The 20,811-nt window shown below is 40.0% G+C and overlaps 2 protein-coding genes across 3 annotated transcripts in view; both read right to left on the bottom strand.

Moving 5' to 3' along the window:
* Nucleotides 1–3,701, bottom strand: part of mpped1 (metallophosphoesterase domain containing 1) — a 103,017-nt gene extending 99,316 nt beyond the window's left edge. The window contains exon 1 of the mRNA XM_084346294.1: nt 3,551–3,701. The gene's annotated coding sequence lies outside the window, so the exon portion shown is untranslated. The remainder of the gene's footprint in view (nt 1–3,550) is intronic.
* Nucleotides 3,702–8,703: 5,002 nt separating this feature from the next.
* Nucleotides 8,704–20,811, bottom strand: part of scube1 (signal peptide, CUB domain, EGF-like 1) — a 121,515-nt gene continuing 109,407 nt past the window's right edge. For both annotated transcript variants that reach the window (XM_084346292.1, XM_084346293.1), the window contains 8 exons: nt 20,389–20,592; nt 20,114–20,275; nt 19,342–19,509; nt 16,724–16,885; nt 16,378–16,575; nt 14,535–14,687; nt 14,242–14,321; nt 8,704–14,130 (listed from right to left, as the gene is read on the bottom strand). In XM_084346292.1, coding sequence (XP_084202418.1) covers nt 13,978–14,130; nt 14,242–14,321; nt 14,535–14,687; nt 16,378–16,575; nt 16,724–16,885; nt 19,342–19,509; nt 20,114–20,275; nt 20,389–20,592 — 1,280 coding nt within the window. In that variant the 3' untranslated portion in view covers nt 8,704–13,977. The remainder of the gene's footprint in view (nt 14,131–14,241; nt 14,322–14,534; nt 14,688–16,377; nt 16,576–16,723; nt 16,886–19,341; nt 19,510–20,113; nt 20,276–20,388; nt 20,593–20,811) is intronic.

The raw sequence follows: 20,811 nt of genomic DNA, 5'->3' as shown, positions 1-20,811 counted from the left end.
TCAGTAAGAGATTTGTTAGCATTGGAGTTAAGCAAATCTAGCTATTTGGATCTAAATCCAAAATGGAAACTATCTTAGATCTCTGTGACACATGGACGTACCCCATTTAACAACTTGTGTGGTGTGTTCACCCACCTTACTGCTGTGGGCTCAGATGCACTTTGAAAAAAAAAAGAGGAGCTTGGAGACGCTTCAGGGTGGTTATGGTGTAAAGTATACACATTCTAACAGTATATCTGTAACAGGTTATCTGTTTGTTTGGTGCATGTAAGATAGAAAACTGAAAATTGCACCTGAAATGTGTGATATATAGACAGCTTGTTAGTGTTCAATTTAAAAAAATCTCATAAAATTGGTATTAAAATTAAAATTAATATCATGAAATGAATATTATAATATATATATATATATATATATATATATATATATATATACACACACATGTGATACATATGTGTACCATATTTCCTACATGTGGGTAAAACCCATTAAATACGTACATTTTCACCGACTTCTCCAGTCGGTGCTCAGGCCCTAATTAATGAGGCACCAAGAGCCACTGTGTTGGTGTAAATGTCTCAGTATGCCCAGCAGGCCGATTCAATAATCCATCTGTGGAGAAGTGTTCCCCATTTGTATGTTTCATTGTGTCAAGACTACACAAAAAAGGCAAAGAATTCTTGGAGAGAGAAAAGGGACAGCAGACTTTTGCCCCAACTTCGAGTGTGGCCACTTAGAACAGGTATTAAAACGTTTTCTTTTAAAAGCAGCCGCATGACATCTCTTTCATCCTGGTTCCTTTAAAGCACACTGAGCCCCTTCAGCAGTCCAAGTTCAAACGCATGCTTGTGGTCAAAGGAAATGGACAAATGTTACTGTGGTTCTATGCTATTTAGATTCCTCAAGAGATGACACAACAAAACATATTAACTGGGTAAATTAGCCATGGATGGTACACTTAACATCAACCACCCAGGTCAAAGGTGACTAAAAATCCAACCTACCAGTGTGCGTGATGGCATACCCGGGTGCATACTTTCACTTGAACTGTTATTGTATAGAAAACAATAGCCATCTGATTATCTTAATGATTTGCTACTACATGTATAATTGTCCCTTTAATTTACTTATTTTACCTCTGGAGAGTCAAACTAACGATGTGCTGTATTGTTGTAAATATCAGTAATTCTTATCATGCATTACAAAATAGAAAATGGCAGCGGTTTCATGGTATACTGTGGTGCTGGTTATCACACCATGTATATTTGCTTGTCTATGGTATTGAATTCTACCATATTAGTGTTATAAAAAATAATAATATTCATTAAAAATATATATATTTCAAGTTCGTGTAAAGTTTTATGTCTGTCAGAACATTATATTTTGTGAAATAAAAATGCAACAACAGAACCTTAGTTTCATTCCTTTAAGGGTTATTTGCAGCGATACTATACTCGTCTGAAAGAACGAATGACAAAGAGCTTCAACGCGCTCGAGTCTACACAGTCTATTTAATACATTCACAGGCATCGGTCCTTTCTTCAGGCATGCAGGACTTATGGCGCTGGCCAAAAAACATTGTCTGGTGGTTTTCTGTGAATTCCTCAGAGGAGTTTAAAAGTCTATAGTTAGTCTATAGAATCAGCTTTTTTGGAAAGCCATTTCTTTGAGCAGTTTTCCTCTGGCGTCGTGTTGTGAGTGCTCTCTGCACGTATCCAGGAATGACAGCTTTACAAAATCACATACAGGTGAAAGGTGTAGATTAAGAAGAAACCCAATGAATTGATTTTTTAAGATTTGCACCTGTGGTTGTGACTTTTAGTTAGAAAAAGAACTCAGTTGAAGAATCAGAATCAGAATGATTGCTTTATTTGTTTAGATAGGTTTTTTTTTCAGTTCCAGGAATTTGTTTTAAAAATCATAGAAATGTTTATCTAATATAATGTTTTCTATTGTGCAATCTTGGGCTCAACCATTACTTATTATCCAAATCACAATATGACCAGGTGCAATGACCAACTCGCAGGAGCTGCTAATTTTTGATAAAGTTAGAATCTATCACAACATACTATTATAAATGATGTTATATTCTCCAGACGTGACGGGACATGCTAATTTCAATACAGACTCCAGCCCACTATTGTTTTATTATAATGGAAATGAAATGCAAAAATTACCATTCCCACTAAAATCACAAGTCATATTGCAGTATCCGTCCAAATAATTGGGATTATGGATTGTTTTAGTTTTTTTCATATTGTTCAGCCACAGTGCAACACTCTAACAGGCAGCAGTGATCATGGCCACAATAAAATGAACTGTTGGTCAAGACACTACACTTAATAAACAGCAGTGTTTAACTTTGTGGAGCTCTTCGACTGACATGACTGAGTCCGTCTCTACAACAAGACATGTTACTCACAGTCAGGTCTCACAGAGGCTCCATATAGGGGGCCCTGGATCGTATGGGCTCTTAGGAATCCAATGAGGATGGAACAGAAGAGAGCTCTGCGCTGTACTGTACAATATGTTGGCAATATCTGCAGAAACAGAAGAGCGGCTGTCTGATTGATGCTCTCTCCGCTTGGGCACGTTCTCATATTGAAAATGCATCCGTCATATCACACTTTGTGGCAATCTCCTCTGCTTAATTGCTCGTTTTCTGCTACATATGGACACACAGAAAATTAAAAAGCATCTGAGGGTGGCACTGTATTTCACTATTTGTTTAATGCATAGTCTTAACAGTGTGCGCGATGGTCTGATTGGAGCCGTAGCTCTGTGAAATAGGATGAGAACCTATCCTAGAGGAAAATTCCATCTAAACAATGAACATAACACAGATTCCATCAGGATGGAAAGATTATGGAAAGAGAACAGATGTTTTTTGGTACATCAAATATTTCTCTCTGTATTATTCCATTTACTTTTATATCTAAATGCCTGTTTAAATACACTTAATTCACCTTTAATTCACTCACACACACGTTTGTTTCAATTAACCAGTTCACAGGCATAATGTATAACCTTAATTAAAATCAGAAATTACATCCTTTCAGCTAAATTATGAGAGCATCCCTGTGAATTATCAGCTTCATGCACATTTTAGAGAAGTTCAGACGGTTCCTCAGCACTTGCTCTGTATAACTGAACTCTAATCAAACTTTGGTCCCATAGGCTGCACAAACTCTGTAGTGAGCCTCTCCAGCCTGCACTGCACTTGGAGACTTTGTCCTTTGGATGCGGTGCTACTGAAATCTGATCTAACGTTAAAGCGTTCCCGCGAGCCCCGCTGGAAAGGGTTATATTCGGGGACGTGAATGCGTGGCTTTATTAAAACCCGGACTGCTCAAGCGACCACAGAAGCCCGCAATCACACGAGGAAAACAGCATGTTCACGTGAGGGTCCGGAGACCGACATTAACCCGGGAATACGCACCGCCGCGCGGGTTTAATGCAAATCTGTGCTCTGCTCTGTGATGCATAACAAGACACCTCTGCATAAATGCACCTAGAAGATGAAGAGATGAAGAGTGAGGAGTGAACCTACCGGCTCCAGCGGTCAGCTGCGAGGAGGCTGCTCGGTGATGGATGTGGAGAGAGGACGCTGTCTGCGCTGTGACAGAGACGCGCTGGTCAGTTTGAATGCGCACCCCGTGGTGCACCGGTGGAGCGTCGTGGAGAGATCTGTTTCCTCCCCCCTCCTCTCTCTCTCTCTCTCTCTCTCTCTCTCTCTGTGTGTGTGTGTGTACAATGAGGAGAGAGGGAGAGAGGGAGGACCGAGAGCTGCCGCGCGGCTCCGCTCGGCTCATTCACAGCAACAGAAATCACGGCGGTTTGTGAGGTCAAGAGCCCTTTACACCTTTAATCCGCCTCTGCAACCCCGCCACCCCGAAAACACACTTTTGATATGGTTCCCAGGAAATGTCAAATATTACTCTTCCACACATTAATTCATTCTGTACTGATCACATATGTTTTCTTGTCATTTTTATCGTCCGACATGATCATTTGAAGCCAGGCTGCCCAAACGTCTTCCCGTGGAGAGCCAAACCTAAAATCTTTAGGCCCAAATCAAACAAACAGTATTGTTAAGATCCAAAATGATACTATGATCCCAAGTTCCCTTAATTGTCTCCTGTGTGTCTACCATGCTCAGATTATTAAAAATAATTAATAATTAGGGTTCACACATACTGAAAGAACATTTTTACTTTGCAAAAAAATAAAACATCATTAGCAGTTTATAATTTTTCGAAGTCATTTTAACCTTGTTGTCACTTTAAACATCTGGCGGGCCAGATCTAACCTTCCAGAGGTCCAGCTTTGGCCCGGAGGCCCCACGTTGGGCAGCCCTGCCTTCACCTCATTGCCACCAATACAATGAGGCGAGAATCCATCTTGATTATCCAGCAACAAAACCTTAAGGTTAAAACAAGATATTTTACACTTTGCAGGACTTTTTTACACTTTTACACACACATTATGTAGAAGTGCAGTAGTATAAGCAGAACACTGTACTGTAAGTATCAAAAGTAAAAGGAATTTAATTACGTCAGTGTTATCAAGAGAGGAGGGAATCAGTTTTATTTATCGAATGCAATCATCAATGTATAATGTTTATGTTGAAGCTGCTTTAAGTCAAGAATAGGCTATTGGATCTACTTTATGTACTGTTTGTTTCTTATAATCTGTGATATTGTGTCACATCTCATTAACTGATAATATATTTTTTATGTAAAACCTTAAAACTTGCTACTACATGTAGGGATTACTACTGGTAACCCTAACCCTTGAATAAAATATTAACACTGAGATTTTTGATAAATAATCATGAGTACTGTAGATATAGTGACTGAGTGGGTAAAGGTAAGTATTAGAAAAAGTAGGCCAGTCTGGTGAGTTCGGAAATTTGCATTACTTTACTGTAATAAACCTTTAAAACCAGGGAGAGACAACACTTATGTAATTTCACCATATAAAGATATAGAAATAAATCTAAGACTATAGTCTGGTATCAGGATAATGATGGGATTAAGATAATTGCTGCTGCTTGCTGTAGATCAGCTAATTGATTATTGGATTAATGGTTTCAGCTCTTCTCTTACCTCGTCCCTATGATGTCCCTGCAGGGACCAACAGTATCATTTTGATTTGATATGCTGCAAAAAAATCATAATTAACAAGTATTTCAGTCCATCATTTAGTCCTTAAATTGTAATTTTCTATAAATGCTACTTTTTTCCCATTAATTTCATGTGCCAATTATTTTATATTATAGCATTAATCTACCTCTTCTCTTACACTTTATGATACTGGGCCTGAAGCTAATTTCTCCAGGTCCCTGGTAGAGAGAGACCAAGGGGAAGTGGAATTATCTTATCCCAGTGACATGGTTTGAGTCATAATTTGAAAAAAAAAAAAAAAAGTTAGATGAACATGACCATGAATAAAGATGTCCGCGGGCCCCATCAGTTCCTTCACATCTCAGGCCCCTTTATCCTCTTCACCTAAATATTTTTCAGTGATATATTGAAACCAAACACAACAATAAATTAACCCATGTTATTAATAAATAAGCTCCATCTGTTAAATCTTTGCATTTTTGCTTAAATGAGAATAAAAAAAAAATTCACTCCCCATCATTTATTGGCAAAGTTAGGGATAATCAGTCAAATTACAGCATTACAGCATATCACCACCTCTGCTCCTGTTTATCCGCAGGTAATTGGACTGGGATTTAGGCTGGTAATGAGCTAAACAAATAGACCACAATCTGGAGCTCAAACACATGCATCCATAACCAGCACGCTCAAAGACTCTCAGGTTGGAGTGAGTCCGCCATCTGCTGGCCATAATCGGAAAGTTCTCAATGACTTCAAATCGACTGGATACCAATCACTCAGTGCTTCCTCCCTCTGTGTAGTAACTACTGGGATAGTAAAGTATATAAATAGGAAAATGGCAAAGTCGTGAAAGTTTGCGTGTTCAATTCCTCCCCTTATTTGAGAGACTGAGAGGCTAGTTCACTCTGACACAAAACACCAACACTGTCTCCTGACATTTAAAGCTTTGGATTGGATGATGCTATTGATTAGTCTGTTCTATTTAAAAATCACAAAATAAAAGCTTTACAATCTGTATACTGTAACCTGAGACCTGAGATTTGTATAAGGGAAAAACAACCTTAATTGGGAAAAATTGAAGGAAACCTCAAGAACAACGGAAGGGAGGGGGCTCTCCTCCAGGATGGACAGACATGCAATAGATGTCATCAGCACAGAGGATGAAGAGACAAGGACACTATTCACACAGAGGGAGAGGAGACAAGGGAGAGGAGACAAGGGGGAACCACTCACACCAAAGGAGAAGAGATACGGACACTATTCACAAAAAAGACAAAGAGACAAGGACACATTCACACAGAGGAAGAGGAGACAAGGACACCATTCACACAGAGAGAGGAGACAAGAAGAGGGGAGACAAGAGACCAACCTGGAAGATGGAAAATTGTAACAGGCCCAAAGTAATTAAAGGAAAAGTTATTAATCAAAGGTTTCCTTGAAAAAAAGACTGGCAGAGTCACAACATCAGTGTATGAGAAAGGCCAGCAGAATGCAGAATCTGACGTGCTTCCTCTTCTTATACATGTCTGCTTCAGTACTTCCACCTAAATCTATTTAACTTCAAAGCTATATCAATTGATTTGTTTACAACAAATGCTGCGAGTGGCTCAGGAAAACTAAACCATGCTGTTGTTGCTATGAGCGGACATTACATTGCAAAAGCAGATATTTACTGATATTTCCTGTCTAACATTTTGCAGCATCCTCATTATGTGGTTCCAACACTTAATTGTCCAATATTCACTTTTGTTTTAGCTCAGTTTCTGCTCTGTACCAGCTCCTGAGGGGAACTACTAATGTGAAGTGATACCTCGGCTCTGGAACCCTCTGCCCTCGGAGCCATTAGACAGAAGAGTCAACATCCTATTCAGCCACAGCCACTTTTCACAATACATTCTGTAAGGTTTGTAATGGAGTCATCGCCAAGCTCTACTGTATACACTGGAATAATTAGACCAAACAGTAGATGTTCTGTCACATTTTTGTTATCCAATCAGCCCATGTTCAATCTTTATCACTTTATATCCAGTGAACTTTCAGCAGAGCAACTGATGGAAGGAAGGCAGCAAGATAGTGAAGGGAAAGTAATCTCAGCATCTGGCACAGTCACATTTGCCTGCAGGTGCCGGCTGCTGATTGGACGTCCTAGAAAAGTCATGTAGGCAATATCAGATCTACCTGTCAAATATGATTAATGAATAACAGCAGAGCAGCTGAGAAGTTACAGTAATATTGTAAACAGGCTGTGAACTCCATCACCAAAGGAGACTGCCACTGTCAGTCAGTTATAGGATATATTATTTGCATGTGGGTAAATACATTTACACTAATTATTCTGTAATCCCAGCTCATGTAATTCTTTTGTGGATGTCATAAAAATGTAAACCTTACAGTGACATACTGAACTGCTGTTCTGAGGGGGGGAAACATAAGAGGAGGAGGACCTGGATGTATCGCCTTACAAAGTTTGTAAGGTGACATGTTTATTTCCTGGAGCAGACTTTCTCTTCTTTTAGTGTCAGCAGATTGACAGGGAGGAGAGTGCCGTGCAATCCAAAAGTTATATTAAAACACACACACACCCACACACAAAGAAAAGAAAAGAAAAGAAAAGAAAAGAACTTTGTGTATACCAGATGAAAGTGTCATGCTGTGATGGATTATCTTATTCTGTGGAGAACAAACAAACGCAAATGGCTGATTTTGTACAGACACACCAGAAAAACTGGAAAGAGACAAGCAAATATTTTACCTTTTAGTGTGAAATCTACAGTTTATCCTGAGTCAATGGGAATGCAGGCAGTAACATGTACAGTCCCCATGTCCCCAGTTCAATACATTCAGAATGTCAAGGTTATCTTTACTGTCAACAAAATTGTCAACAAACTATTTGTGATGTCACAAATCATGCTCGTAGCCTTGCCTCTTAAAATCAGATTTTCAATGAGTTCTCAGAAAATGTACACTTAGAGCAAAGAAAACATCCTTCTGCTGTCAAACTCTATACATACATCATTCTACACAGTGAACCTCAGATGTTCAGTAGTAGATACACAAAGAAAAACACATTTTTGACTGGACGGGGACTAAACATGTATCATCTGCAGCCTGCCAAAATGAGACAACAAACATATATCTTATGATGTGGTTGATGTTGCTCACAAGCTTTACTGAAGTAGCTAGTGTTACTGATGAGGGTGGCTACTAGTGTGCTAGTGGAGTGTTCACTGGAAGAGTGTAGATTTGTTCAGAGAGGGTAGCTCACCTCTCTTCTCCTCCTATGTAAAGCAAAGAGAGCGAAAATTAGCGTAAAAGAAAAATCCTGCCAGTGCTGATGATGAAGATGAGTGTTTCTGGTGGAGCGTCCAGATCTGCTGCACAGATTACAGAAGAAGATAACAGCAATATTAGCAGTGTCAGCTTTTCCCAAAGCGTACTTCACATGCACACGGAGCCACATCTGAGGAAAGGTAAGAGATGTAATGAGCAGATACGCGCTGCTTCAAGGGCTCCTCCATGCCTGCTTCATTGTGGATGGGAAGATTCCACACACACGCACAAAAAGAGATGACTTGAGTCTGTTTTCTGCTACTGTTTTATTTAATTTGTTCAGTACTGGAGTTTCATGGACCAAACAATGGCACACACTGCGTTACAGTTTCTCTCTTTGGGTACAACCGACTAACACAAACGTTAAAATTATTCCTCTACAAATTGGACTAAAGTACATACATACACAGTCTCTTTCTCTATCACAGGCACCCGGCACAAAAATTCAATGCTCACATACACACACACGCACACAAACAGATACAAACAGAAACGCTCACACTCACTGCACACACCCATTCTCACGATCTCTCTCTCAAACGCACACACCCATTCACAATAGAATACATTCTCAGGAAAACAAAACAGTCAATTATAAATTTTAGAGCATTTCATATCATTTTTTTTCATAACACTTGTATTTAACAGTGCCCACCTCAAACAGGAAGTAGGCCGTACCATGACATGTCTGTGTGGCAGCCATTTGGAACGATACCTAATAACATTATGCTTTTATTTTGGGAACTTATCTAATGATCCAGTGACCTCACTGACAATTGGGTTAACGATTCCATTTTAAGGGTGATTATCAGCCAATGTCTGTAAAAATATGTTTTTAAATTATTTTCCATTTCATTATTGGTTTCCTCAACTATTTAAAATTTTGTTTTGAAGAAAACTCTTAACGTTGACCAGCTCCGCACTATAAAGGTGCTGTGATTTGCCTGCTACAGATCACTAATTCCAGATGCTTTTCATGACTGCAGACCGTTTGCCAAAGTACAAGTTTTTGATGGATTTCCTTCCTTCTGGCCATATTGGTTTTATTTCAGTACACTATAAAAATCAAGATACAGACAACTTGTAGTGGTGGTATCTTTAAGAATATTCCAACATCCCAGATTCAGAAGTTAGATGCTGAAAAGCATCAGGATAGACAGGATAATGTTAGTATTCTGCATTAAATACAGATCCATAGCCTGGTAGGTCATCTATACGGAACCCTTTATGATATTCCAGGATCTTGATAAAGTACTCCTATTATAGTTTTTATGTTACCTAGGATGATATGAGCATAGCACAGAGCTGCTATTGAGAACTCAGCGGAGGTTCTGGATAAATTCTGCCGAACATTATCCTTGTGCTATAATACACTGACATGACAAAGTGAAAAAAAGTGCAGAGGTTTTGTCTTACATCAAGCTTGTTGTATTTGAGGTGTGAATTTATATTGGCTGTGGGATTTGTTTAAAAAGTTGCTGCTCAAGAGCCAAATTAAAACATTTGTCATTTTCAGATCTCAGTAACTCCCAAGACACTGAGGAGAGCTTGGAATGTGTTTCCTGCTCACAGATTTCTCACAGCACAAAAACATTTCACATACTGAAAGAAATAAAGTCAACTAATTGTTCACTGTGATGGTTCCTTCATCATAAAGGAAGTTTGACATTTTGTAAAATGTTCTTAAAATAAACACTAGAATACTAATACCACTCTTATGTGTGTATGGTAAATACATGTATCAGCATCTCTAAAGCTAACTAATTATTTGTACGGAATAAACAATTTAGATACATGTTAATTAGTTTTAGAGTTTTAGCAACACATCCTCATAACTATACAACTGAATAGGTCAATTGCCAGTGACTCCCAAAGTAACATGACTGTTGCAGTGTACAAGTAGTACTTAGTACTAGTATAGTAGTTAGGTATAGGCAACAAAAGTACTTACAGTTTAAGTAAACAGTGTTGGTTTGGGTAAAAATAACTACATCACTGATGCAATTTAAGTAACATAGGTATATATGTTAGTAATCTCAAATAACTCACCAATGACTTTTGGTTTCTGGTTTGTTTTCTGGACATGAGCGGCGGCCTCCTGGGTGAGGGTCCTGTGCTTGTCTGACCCTACTATCACCCAACCGCGTCCCTATATGGACTGTGTCACTCTATATGCTACTTCACCAGACTTCCTGCTTTGCTGCTGTAATAATTACTACGGCAACTAGAGGTCGCTGCCTAACAAAAGATGGAAGCTAAGCTAATCAGCTGGTGGTTTTAGCTACATATTTACTGTAGAGACATGAGAGTGGTATCAATCTTCACAGTAAGACAGCGAATGTTCTTCAAGTCATTGTGCAAGTCTCTGCACATGGATGTTTACAATGTACTAAAATGAATAGAAACCAGTCTCTGCCTGGAAAGTAGGAAACCTCAAACCTTGATCTTTGGAAAATTCTATGCAATATAATTTGTAGTTGGACTAAAACATGCAAAATCTCCAGCCTGGTCCTTTAATCTATAATCATTCAATCAAATCAATCAGAGCTTTAATAAGCTCTAAAATTAGCACTGACACTCCCTCATCTTCCTTGTGCTCAGCACAAAGACTCTTTACATTAATGACTCTGGGAACAGGAGGTTAGCTTCCAGAGGCGTGTTAACACCAATAATGGATATTGCATATGCATTTGTTATCATCCGTCTGGGTAAGCTTCTTAATGAACAACACAACACACAGATAAAGTTCACTGGCTTACAGTCGAAGCTGTAAGTGCTACAGACACACAGACACTCAGATAGGCGATGCCTCTTATTCCGACTGTATCCCTGCCACTACATTCACCTCCAGATCAACACTCCAGTCACACCATACATGTTTTACAACTCCACTCGCATTGTGCACATATAGAGTCCATCTTCAATATGCGATATAGGATTTCATAGATGTATTATTAGTACCAATGGGAATGACACAGAAACATCTAGCTGGGTTATAAAAGAAAAGCATAGTATACACACTATACTTCCTATTTAATGGAAAGAGATTGCATCTGTGTGAATGCATATATTTGAAGTAGTTTTTTTTAGAAACAGGCATATACTGTAGTAGTATGTATGTATAATGCCATCATACAAGAAGCCTTTATGGTGAAGCTTCTTCTCTCTGGCAGCTATAGGACATGTTTGCAGGATGAAGCAGGATGGGGCAGTGAAGACACAGACTAACTGTAGTGGTGGTGGTGGCAGGTTAGAGTGATCCAATGCTTTAACTGTCTTTCCTCTGTGCGCTTTAGTTTAATACACAGTCTCCACTGTTGAGATGTTGAGGCTTCAACCAAAATGTTTACTCACAGGGTGAGTGAATGGGACTTGAAGCTACTGTAACTGAGAGATTTCGGGGTAACTGCAAGTTACAGAGTGGGAGCAATAACAGGAGACACAGCTGTCTTTCTCTCTCATCACCGCCACATGTGGCACATTTCAAAACAACACAAAAAAAAAGGTAACAAATACGTAACTATAAAATTCAAGTGCAATTAAAGTTCCAAATATTAGTTACATCACATACATTTCTCTCTAAAGTAACAATTCGTTACTTGCAGGTAGTTTATCTCATCTTGTTATATATCTTTTTTTTTAATTATTTAAAAAAATTACAATATAGTCTTCCTGATTCACCCCAGTTAATCTTTCCCTGTGCTCCGATGGATAAAGCACTCACTAAAGTGGAATGGTTAAGATTTCCCCACTTTAACATTTCGTTCAAATCGTTTTCCATGTTTTAGTGTGTTTTAAGTGCACCAATCTTTTTCTCATCTCTGGCTTGTGCACATCTAGGCCAATAAAGAAATTCAGGACACATCCACGTACACTGTGTGGGCCAATGCATCATAACACATCTTGCTGTGCTGTGTATGTCCACACAAACATACACGTCTTACACATCTGTATGTACATCGCATCTAAAACATCTGTGATGTGGGCTTCTGCAAGTTCTGACATGTTCAGTATAAATATTACAAAAACAAAACAACGACACAGAAAACAAAGCAGAGCAAAATAAAACGAGGGGTGGAGAAAGTGAAAGAAAGAATGCAGAAAAATTTGTTAATAAAGGTGCAGAAATTGGGGAATGGTTGGGAGAACAAGAAGATGTGGTGTGCAGAAATAGGGTTTGACCGATATATTGGTTTGCTGACTGGTGGTGCCAGTAATATGTACTAAAATGACTTTGGGAATGCATAATTAAGAATTTTCTCATGCTTTACAGATTATTAATAAAACATTTTTATAGGAATAGTTCAACATTTTGTGTGTCAACTACTTTTACAAGGTCTGCAACCAGCATAAAGCCTCCTGCAAAACCACAACATTCTGTATTTACTTTTGAATTTTTATATTTAACATATAGATGTGAGAGGGGTAACAATCTGCTCATCTAATGCAGATAAGAGTTTTTACCAAAATAGCGAAAATTCCTTTAATACATTATAACACACTATAAAGATTTATTTAGTCTTTTTAGTTGCTAGGCTGTGTGCCCACATTGAAGTCATTGGCTGTTGGGGCACAGTGTGGGTGGCTTAGTGGTTGAGATGGTAACCACAAAAAACAAAACGATGGTTGTAGCTGTTTTTAGCTTTCAAGCTAAAATACAACTCTTTGCAGACGATACAAACCAAAAGGACACTTCGCTTAAACATGTAATCTGTTACTAGTCACTTAAGTCCACTGCTGATCAGATATAGATTCTTCCTGTGACTACAGCTACAAAACAGATATGTACAATATGCAAAAAGAATTTTATTTGCAACATGTACTGATTTTAAACGTTGGTCAATAACAAATTTTATTAGCCACTGTAACAGCTAAGTTTTCCTTCAATTAAATACATTAAATCGACAGATCAGTTGCTCTAGGTTTTGATATTCTTGTTGTTCTTCTCAGTGACAATGATTAATAACGTCTAGTGTGATAATGATATAGCTGCTTGTTACTGAAATTGACCTAAAACAAAGGACATGAAGATCTACTATGCTGTTTCTGACCATGTCTCTGCAGGCATTTCACACTTTGTTAAAATACCCTTTTCCGTATTCAACATTTCATTAGATCATGCACCATCAATACTGACAGATATTGCACCTTCACTGACATAGCATTCAGGTCATCCTGCCTTTAGGAGGTGCTAAATGTTACGATGCCAAACTGAGAAATAATACTCAAATCTTGTACATGTTTGGTATAAAATGGTCAAATTTAAAGAAACAACATATACACACAATATATACCAGATATCTTCTGCTACATTATCAAAAAACCCATATCGGCCAAACCTTATACAAAAAGCTGCACCAACTGAAGGTAAGGGGTCAAAGATGAGGAAAGGCATCATGTGACAAATACAGGAAATAAAGAGGGAAGTTGGGGGAAAGTAGAGGGGGGGTACATTTAGGTTGCTGGATTTGGAATGACGCAGGATGACGGGGGTCTTGAACAGGGCAGTGGGGGGCCCTGTCTATTTGTACGGCCGAAGGAACCTGGTGACTTTGGAGCGCAGCAGCTTGATGAAGGAGCGAGGGAACATCTCTTTGGACTCCTGTGCTGTGTACCTGAAGTAGTTCTGAGGATGGGCCAGCACGTCAAACAGGGCCTTTATTAGCTTCTTATCCTGTAGGGGGGAAACAAAGAGAAAAAGCGTTATCGCACTGTACCAATCATAGGTGAAGGAGGTGAAGACTTTTTTCAACCGTTATTTGCAGTAACAGTACAGTATCAGTACCTTCAGTATCTCCTGGTGGTTCTCAGAGGCATAGAGCCTCCCATCTCGCACTATGTCTTCTATCAGCTGCTGGTAATCCTCTGGAACACAACAGAGTTACATGATGGGAGCGCGATACACAGAACAGTTAAGTACAGTATAGAGTCTTGTTGAGTGAAGGTAGATTCAGCATAAAAATCAGTTCACAACACAGGGATTTTTTTAAATGTAAAACATCAGGAGCTCACTAATGGCAGCCTGTACATGAGAGTAGATCCAACTCAAGTGTCTGAATTGTGTTCAGGGTGACTCACCATCGTAAGTGACATATGGAACTTGGAAGCCTTTGCCACTATTGCCCTCGTTGGACTTGAACTGAATCCAGAGCTTGCGAGAGCGAGAGGTGAAGGCGATCGGTCGCTCATAGGTCTGACATGTCTCATAGGTAGTGATGGAGGTAGGGTGGGCTGGAGGAAGAGGACAAACATGTCAGAATAGTACTCCAAATCCTTGCAAATTTCAAGGATTATAAGGACATTTTTAGACCTATAGTTTATTTGCTCTGGTCAATATCAACATCTAAGTTTGATTATTTTTCACCTTGACTTCGTGTCTTTCAACACAAAAACATTGAAGCAAAGCACAAAACTCCAATTTGAGGATGCTGACTAACGTATTCATCTCCCAAGATATCAAGAAGGCAGCAGCAGCTAGACAACGCCAGACCTCTAGTTATTCTCCAGATATCTCCCAGCAATGTTGATTTTGATCATCTGCATCCCAGAACGCATAGCTTGCCTACCTATGAAATCAGTTTAGCTCAAACCTGCAGAGTTTGTTTTTTGTTTGATTTTGGATCATGTTCCCACAACAAAAGAATAGCTCTAGAAACAGTTTCTTCATTTCCTCTAAATATTCTTGGTGTAGATGTTTAGGTTTTTTAGGTACGACTGCTGTGTTTACCTGCCAAACAAATTGTACCAAGGAAGAAAACAAACCTGAGGTTTGTATATTCCCTAAGAATAAGCTAAAGGGGAACTTAGCACCGGTAAACAGCTTCAGTAGTCAATTGTGATGAAAAGAACACAGTTGATGTGGGTTCTGTTTAGGCCCTGACACACCAGACAGACGATCGGCCATCGGTCATTATCAGGGCTGTGACTGAGCATCTGTGGCCCTGGTTTTTGCGCTGTGATCCACACACTAGTTGGCCTTCTCAGCAGCTTTTTGGCTGACTAAGCATGTTGAATAAGTGGCGGATCCAGTCAGTGAGAGAAATCAGAAATTTCTGTTGAGCTGAACAATCAGTGCACAAAAAGGAAGGGAAAGGCTCGTAAGCCTGTTGCTCTAGGGTCCATAATTTCACCAATTTAGTGCAATTTCTCATTATTTCTAACCTTTTTTTTAACAGTTGTGTTTCATCAGTGTTAGTTCTGTGATGACAGTTCGGTGTGTCTGGGCCCAAACTGAAGCTAGTAGTTTGTTCCAAGACCATGGGCAAGCTGTCTAAAAATTAGAACGTTTCTCAAATCCTGCTGAAAATGAATAAAATCACACCCGAGTTCATCTGTATGAGCTAAGACTACAACTACAACATCAAGAATGAACTGTCAACTTTTCAGCTAACATAGATGAGATGTCCTAGAGGCGCTCGGAATGTAGGGTCCAAGAAAAATCATTGATACGTCCAAGACTCCAGAATAAAACAATTAAATTAACCTCGAATTGAAATTGTTTGGTCAAACAGTCTTACTGTATAGTGCCATTGGAGTAAAACATCATGTGTGTTGCAACAGCATCATTTGTGTCATTCTCACATGGTTAATAATGTGTAGCAGAGGACTGTTGTGGGAAAACAAAGAGATAAAATGCCTCGTTGATGTATAGGTAGAGGTTAACCTTCAACATTCAAACCTGATGGCACACATGAGAACAAAGCATATTCTTCTTCTGTAGGTTAGGAATAACTAGCGCCAGATGCCAGGCTGCTTGACAATAAGCCGTAACAGTCACATTTTTAGTTGTTTTGTAATGTTGTAAACACAAAATTCTTATTGTGCTTATCAAGATACAGACCATTAATCTGTCTGATCAGTTATCTTCGGGTAAAAAAATTAACCAGAATTGAAATGACTCTGAATTAAAATGTCTGTTTACCGCTCTTCCTCATGACCAGCACGTCGCCACACTCATCCTCAATGGGTAGGAAGATCTCTGGTACCACAATGAGAATCCGCCTCTTGTGTGGTGGGTTGATGGTCCAGACACAGTCCACATTGGATGGATAGTCCCCTGGGTAGTTCGGAGACTCAATGTAGCCTGTGTATTCTCCCAGCTCACCTCCACACAGCTGGTCTGAGGACAAAATAATAGGAGCACTTTGCAATATAAGTCATTTCAATACAACAGCAGCAAAGTCTGAAAAACCTATGACTCATCATCGATCACTCTGCAGTTCATCAGTTAAATACTTTAGAAGCAGGCAACTGTTTAGCAGCATTACTTTTGCAGTGGGACACATTGGTGGCACCGTCAAAGTCAGTGGTGGTGTTCCCTGGGCAGGTGATGCAGTAGTTCTGTCCAAACTCAGACTGGTATGTTCCTGCTGGGCAGCGGATACAGCGGTGGGTGCTGGAGTTGTAGTAATGTCCAGGAGCACAGTGCACTGAGGAGGAACAGAAGGGAGCCAGGGTAAATGCAGATAAACACATAAACAGCAGGCCATCTACAAGATACATCACACAGCTGTGATATAATTCATGTCTAAATTTAAAAACAGGCAGATAAACAAAGCACTAAACCCTGTATAGATGACTTCTCATCTCATACACATCTGCGCACTCCTTTATAACAGCATTAACAATGAAACTGCTGACAAATGACTTGCTGCAAATGTCAGTATAAACATACACAATTTTAAAGTGGCACATAAAAATCTCTGATTACATAAAGCAAGCAGTTTACAGAATGTTTAACAAGACAAGTAGTCAACAGTCATGCTAACGGCTCTGTAAGTGTGTACTCAGAGGTTATTTCAAAGTACCACCATGCCTAACATCAGCATACTAACAGGCTCAGAATGACAATGCTTACAGTACATGCTGAGGTTGAGAGGGTAAAATGTTTGTCATGTTCACTGTCTTAGCTCAGCGTGTTAGCATGCTAGCATTAGGTAAACACAATATACAGCTGGGATAGATTAGTTTAAGTATTGGGCAAATAAACATTTTGACCTGGTGGTGCTTGATAATAAGTCAAGGGATCACCAAAGTAACTGGCATTTATCTTTGAAGGGTCATACATCTCTGTACAGAATTTACTGATTATCCATCTATCACTATTGACCCGTTTGTAGCACTAGATGAAAAGTCAGGTGATCACCAAAAATCATTGAGCACCATGGAACATTGGACCAAATTTCATGACAATCCATTTTGAGACATTTCACACAAAACCAGCAATGTTAAACTCATAGAGGCATAAAAGAAAATGTCAGGGGCCAGAGTTATTTAGGATTAATTCTCTGTGGGACATGGATGTCTGTACAAAATTTCATCAGAATCTTTTTTTTTTCCAGTTGTTGTAAGATCAGCTAAAATGTTGCAAAAAAATGCCACAGTGCTGATTGAATGATGTGTGTAGTAAGTAACCAGGTGCGGTATTGCTGGGGGGCCTGGGTCCACCCTCTTGTACAATTGGCCCACCCTACAGTAAGTGACCAGTATACATACATACATATACACATACCCGTCAAGACTCCTGATTTTGGTGGGAGTCTCCCTATTTTGAACCCATACTCCTGTTTTGCTCATTTCTCCTACTAATCCCCTGATTTCATAATAATACAAATAAATTGGGAGTTTCTCAGTTTCTGTGTGGGACGTGTTGTCGTGGTATCTGGGAATCCAACCCAGAGGCAGAGATGAACGTGCGCAATCAAGCCTGATGTGTGTCACTCGTCCCTGCACTCACTCGAGCACTCTGCTCCATTCAGTTTGCCGCTGAAAATGGATGAAGCAGGTCCCAAGAAGAAGGAATAAGTTTCCAAAATCCTCCTAAACACCCCCCCAACCCCCCGTCACACTCCCTCGTCCTCTTGCCTCCACTCTGCAGAATATAGGCCTAGTCCTGCATCATTCTTCCTTCCTTTCTTTTTGAGGGGTCTCACACACTCTCTTGCAACATAGTTACTTCTTATTATGCAATTGTTAGATGTTGACTTTTGATCACTGATCACTTTTCTCTAGACCAGAAGAAGTTAGAAGACAATGAAGGCAAGAGACTGAGGATCCCTTCCTGACTTTACTGTCATGATGCCTTGAAAGCATCTATAGACCACCTACAATGCTGTCCTGTGATCCCTCCCCAGACAGCTAAACAACCATTCACATCTAGACCCACCCCGCCCTAACGCCGCACATGAATGTCTGTTGGGTCAACGACTCACAAGTGGCCCTAAAGACTCTAAAACTCAGAGTTCACATGTGACCTTAACAACTCTGTAAGGGCACTCCCACACAGAGTTTAAAAGCCTGCAACTCCCCTCCAGTTAGTTAGAGCTGAAGAAGACTCCAGTTGCCAACGATATAACACTTAGATCCTCTATAGACCATTTATATTGACAGCACAGTGCTTTGCTCTGTCTCTCTTGCTATAAATCAACCTAGATCATCCAGCGGTCGATCTCTCTCTCTCTCTCTCTCTCTCTCGCTCTCCCTGCAATCAATTTCAACGATTATCAGTCTGATAATCTACAAAATCCACAGCAAAAAATAAACATGATAGAAAGGCTGTTTCTTTTTAATAGACTCGTGTGTGCTGCTCGTTATACATATAAACTGTTGTGGTTAAAAAGGTTATCTCGGCGAGAACATGTTTTAGAAAAAGTGTTAAATCGTGACTTAATCAACGAGAGGCGCTAGCTGCCTCCCACAGCATATCATCTTTGTTTTAGTGAGACTAGAAACTGTCAAAAAAGGAAAATATTATTAACATAGGCTATATAAATGAGGTCCAGCCAAAACTGAAATCCTGGTGCCATACCTGGTAGTAGTAACTATGAACAAGAACAGTGTAAACACACATACAATAGACATAAAGAGAAACACCCTGTTGCCTCACCTTTGGCTTCACAGTCTCTGAAGGACACCGATCCTTCATACTTGGTCATGAGACCTCCTCCGCAGGTGAAGCAGAGGACCCGGCCTGGTTCTGGCTGGTATAAGCCCAGCGGACAGACCTGACATGGGCGGAATCCGTCGGCAGAGAAATGGCCTGCTGGACACTGACCTGTGGGAAGTAGAAAAATGCAATTCTTCCTTTAGATGTTTTTTTTTTCTTCAGTTTTTCTCTGAATGTATCTGTATTTGTAGCTTGCTTTAGAAACTGTTTGACAGAATTACACAGTGTAAAAGTGATTCTCAGTGTAGGATCAGTTGGGAGATTTCTTCCTAATCTGAGCTCTACACAAACAGCTTAGTAACTAAATACATCACTGGTCTGTTGCTCTCTTGTGGCTGTAACTCCCATTCAGTTCACTTTAATGGCCACAAGGTGGTGCCATCCCAGATAGTTGTATGTGGGACTGGTACATTGGATTTATTTGTGGCCAGTTTACAGAATATACATACAGACACACCTGCAACACCACTACTGCTCTTTTGCCCCAAATGCCCACATTTACTGCAAGATAAATGCAGATCATCAGGGGGGGAGTCTACAGGTGATTGTCAGTCAGGTGAAAGGTCTAAGGTTCTCTAATGGACTGTAAATCCTTCATACACCAGCTCTGGTGTATTAATGTGGATAATACAGCAATGGTTTTAGTACTGTTGAGGAAGAATACAAGCACTGGGGCTTTTGAAATGACTCTAATGATGTGGTGGTGAATTACCTCCACACTGTGACACGTTTTTGGCCCCAGCGATGCCCTGTCCTTCAATGCTGGGACATGGCTCACAGGACAGTTGACCTGCCGTGTCCTGGTAGGTACCGGGAGGACACTGGACACACTGCTCCTGCTCCCCGCTGTAGTACGTCCCCACACCACAGCTCACTGAGGAAGACCGCACAGGTGAGTTCTGACTGAATACTTTCTGTAGCTCCTCATTATGACAGGATGACAGCACACCAACATCATGACACCAGCTGACAACAAGCAAGACTTACCACACTTTCCCTCTCTGAGGACTTGTCCCGTGCTGCAGGCCTCGGCACCCTCGAGTACTCTGGACGGTTTTTGGGCCACCTCGTACTCCGTCCCAGAGAACTGGATGTAGAATTGTTGTTTGTTGATGGACTTCCTGAGCGTCCGCATGGCACTCTGCAGCTTCTGCTTCATCTTCTCCCGCACACACTCCACATTACATGAGTCTGAGGCAAGAAATGACTGTTGATAAACTCCAATGAAGACACATTGATTTTTTTCCCTGAATACTCTGAAATTACCAAATCCTGATAATGTCTCTTGTTTCGATAGACTTCAGACTTTCTGTAGCTGTTTTTAATCGTGAAGGTTTAACGCAAGAACTCATATCTCACAGATTTGTATCAGATGCTGTATTTACGTTATGCAGGTAACTTCTCAAAATT

This window comes from Pagrus pagrus (genome assembly GCF_965226575.1).
Source record: "Pagrus pagrus genome assembly, chromosome: 23".
In the NCBI taxonomy this organism is placed as follows: domain Eukaryota; kingdom Metazoa; phylum Chordata; class Actinopteri; order Spariformes; family Sparidae; genus Pagrus; species Pagrus pagrus.
This window is presented reverse-complemented; position numbering and strand designations above follow the sequence as displayed.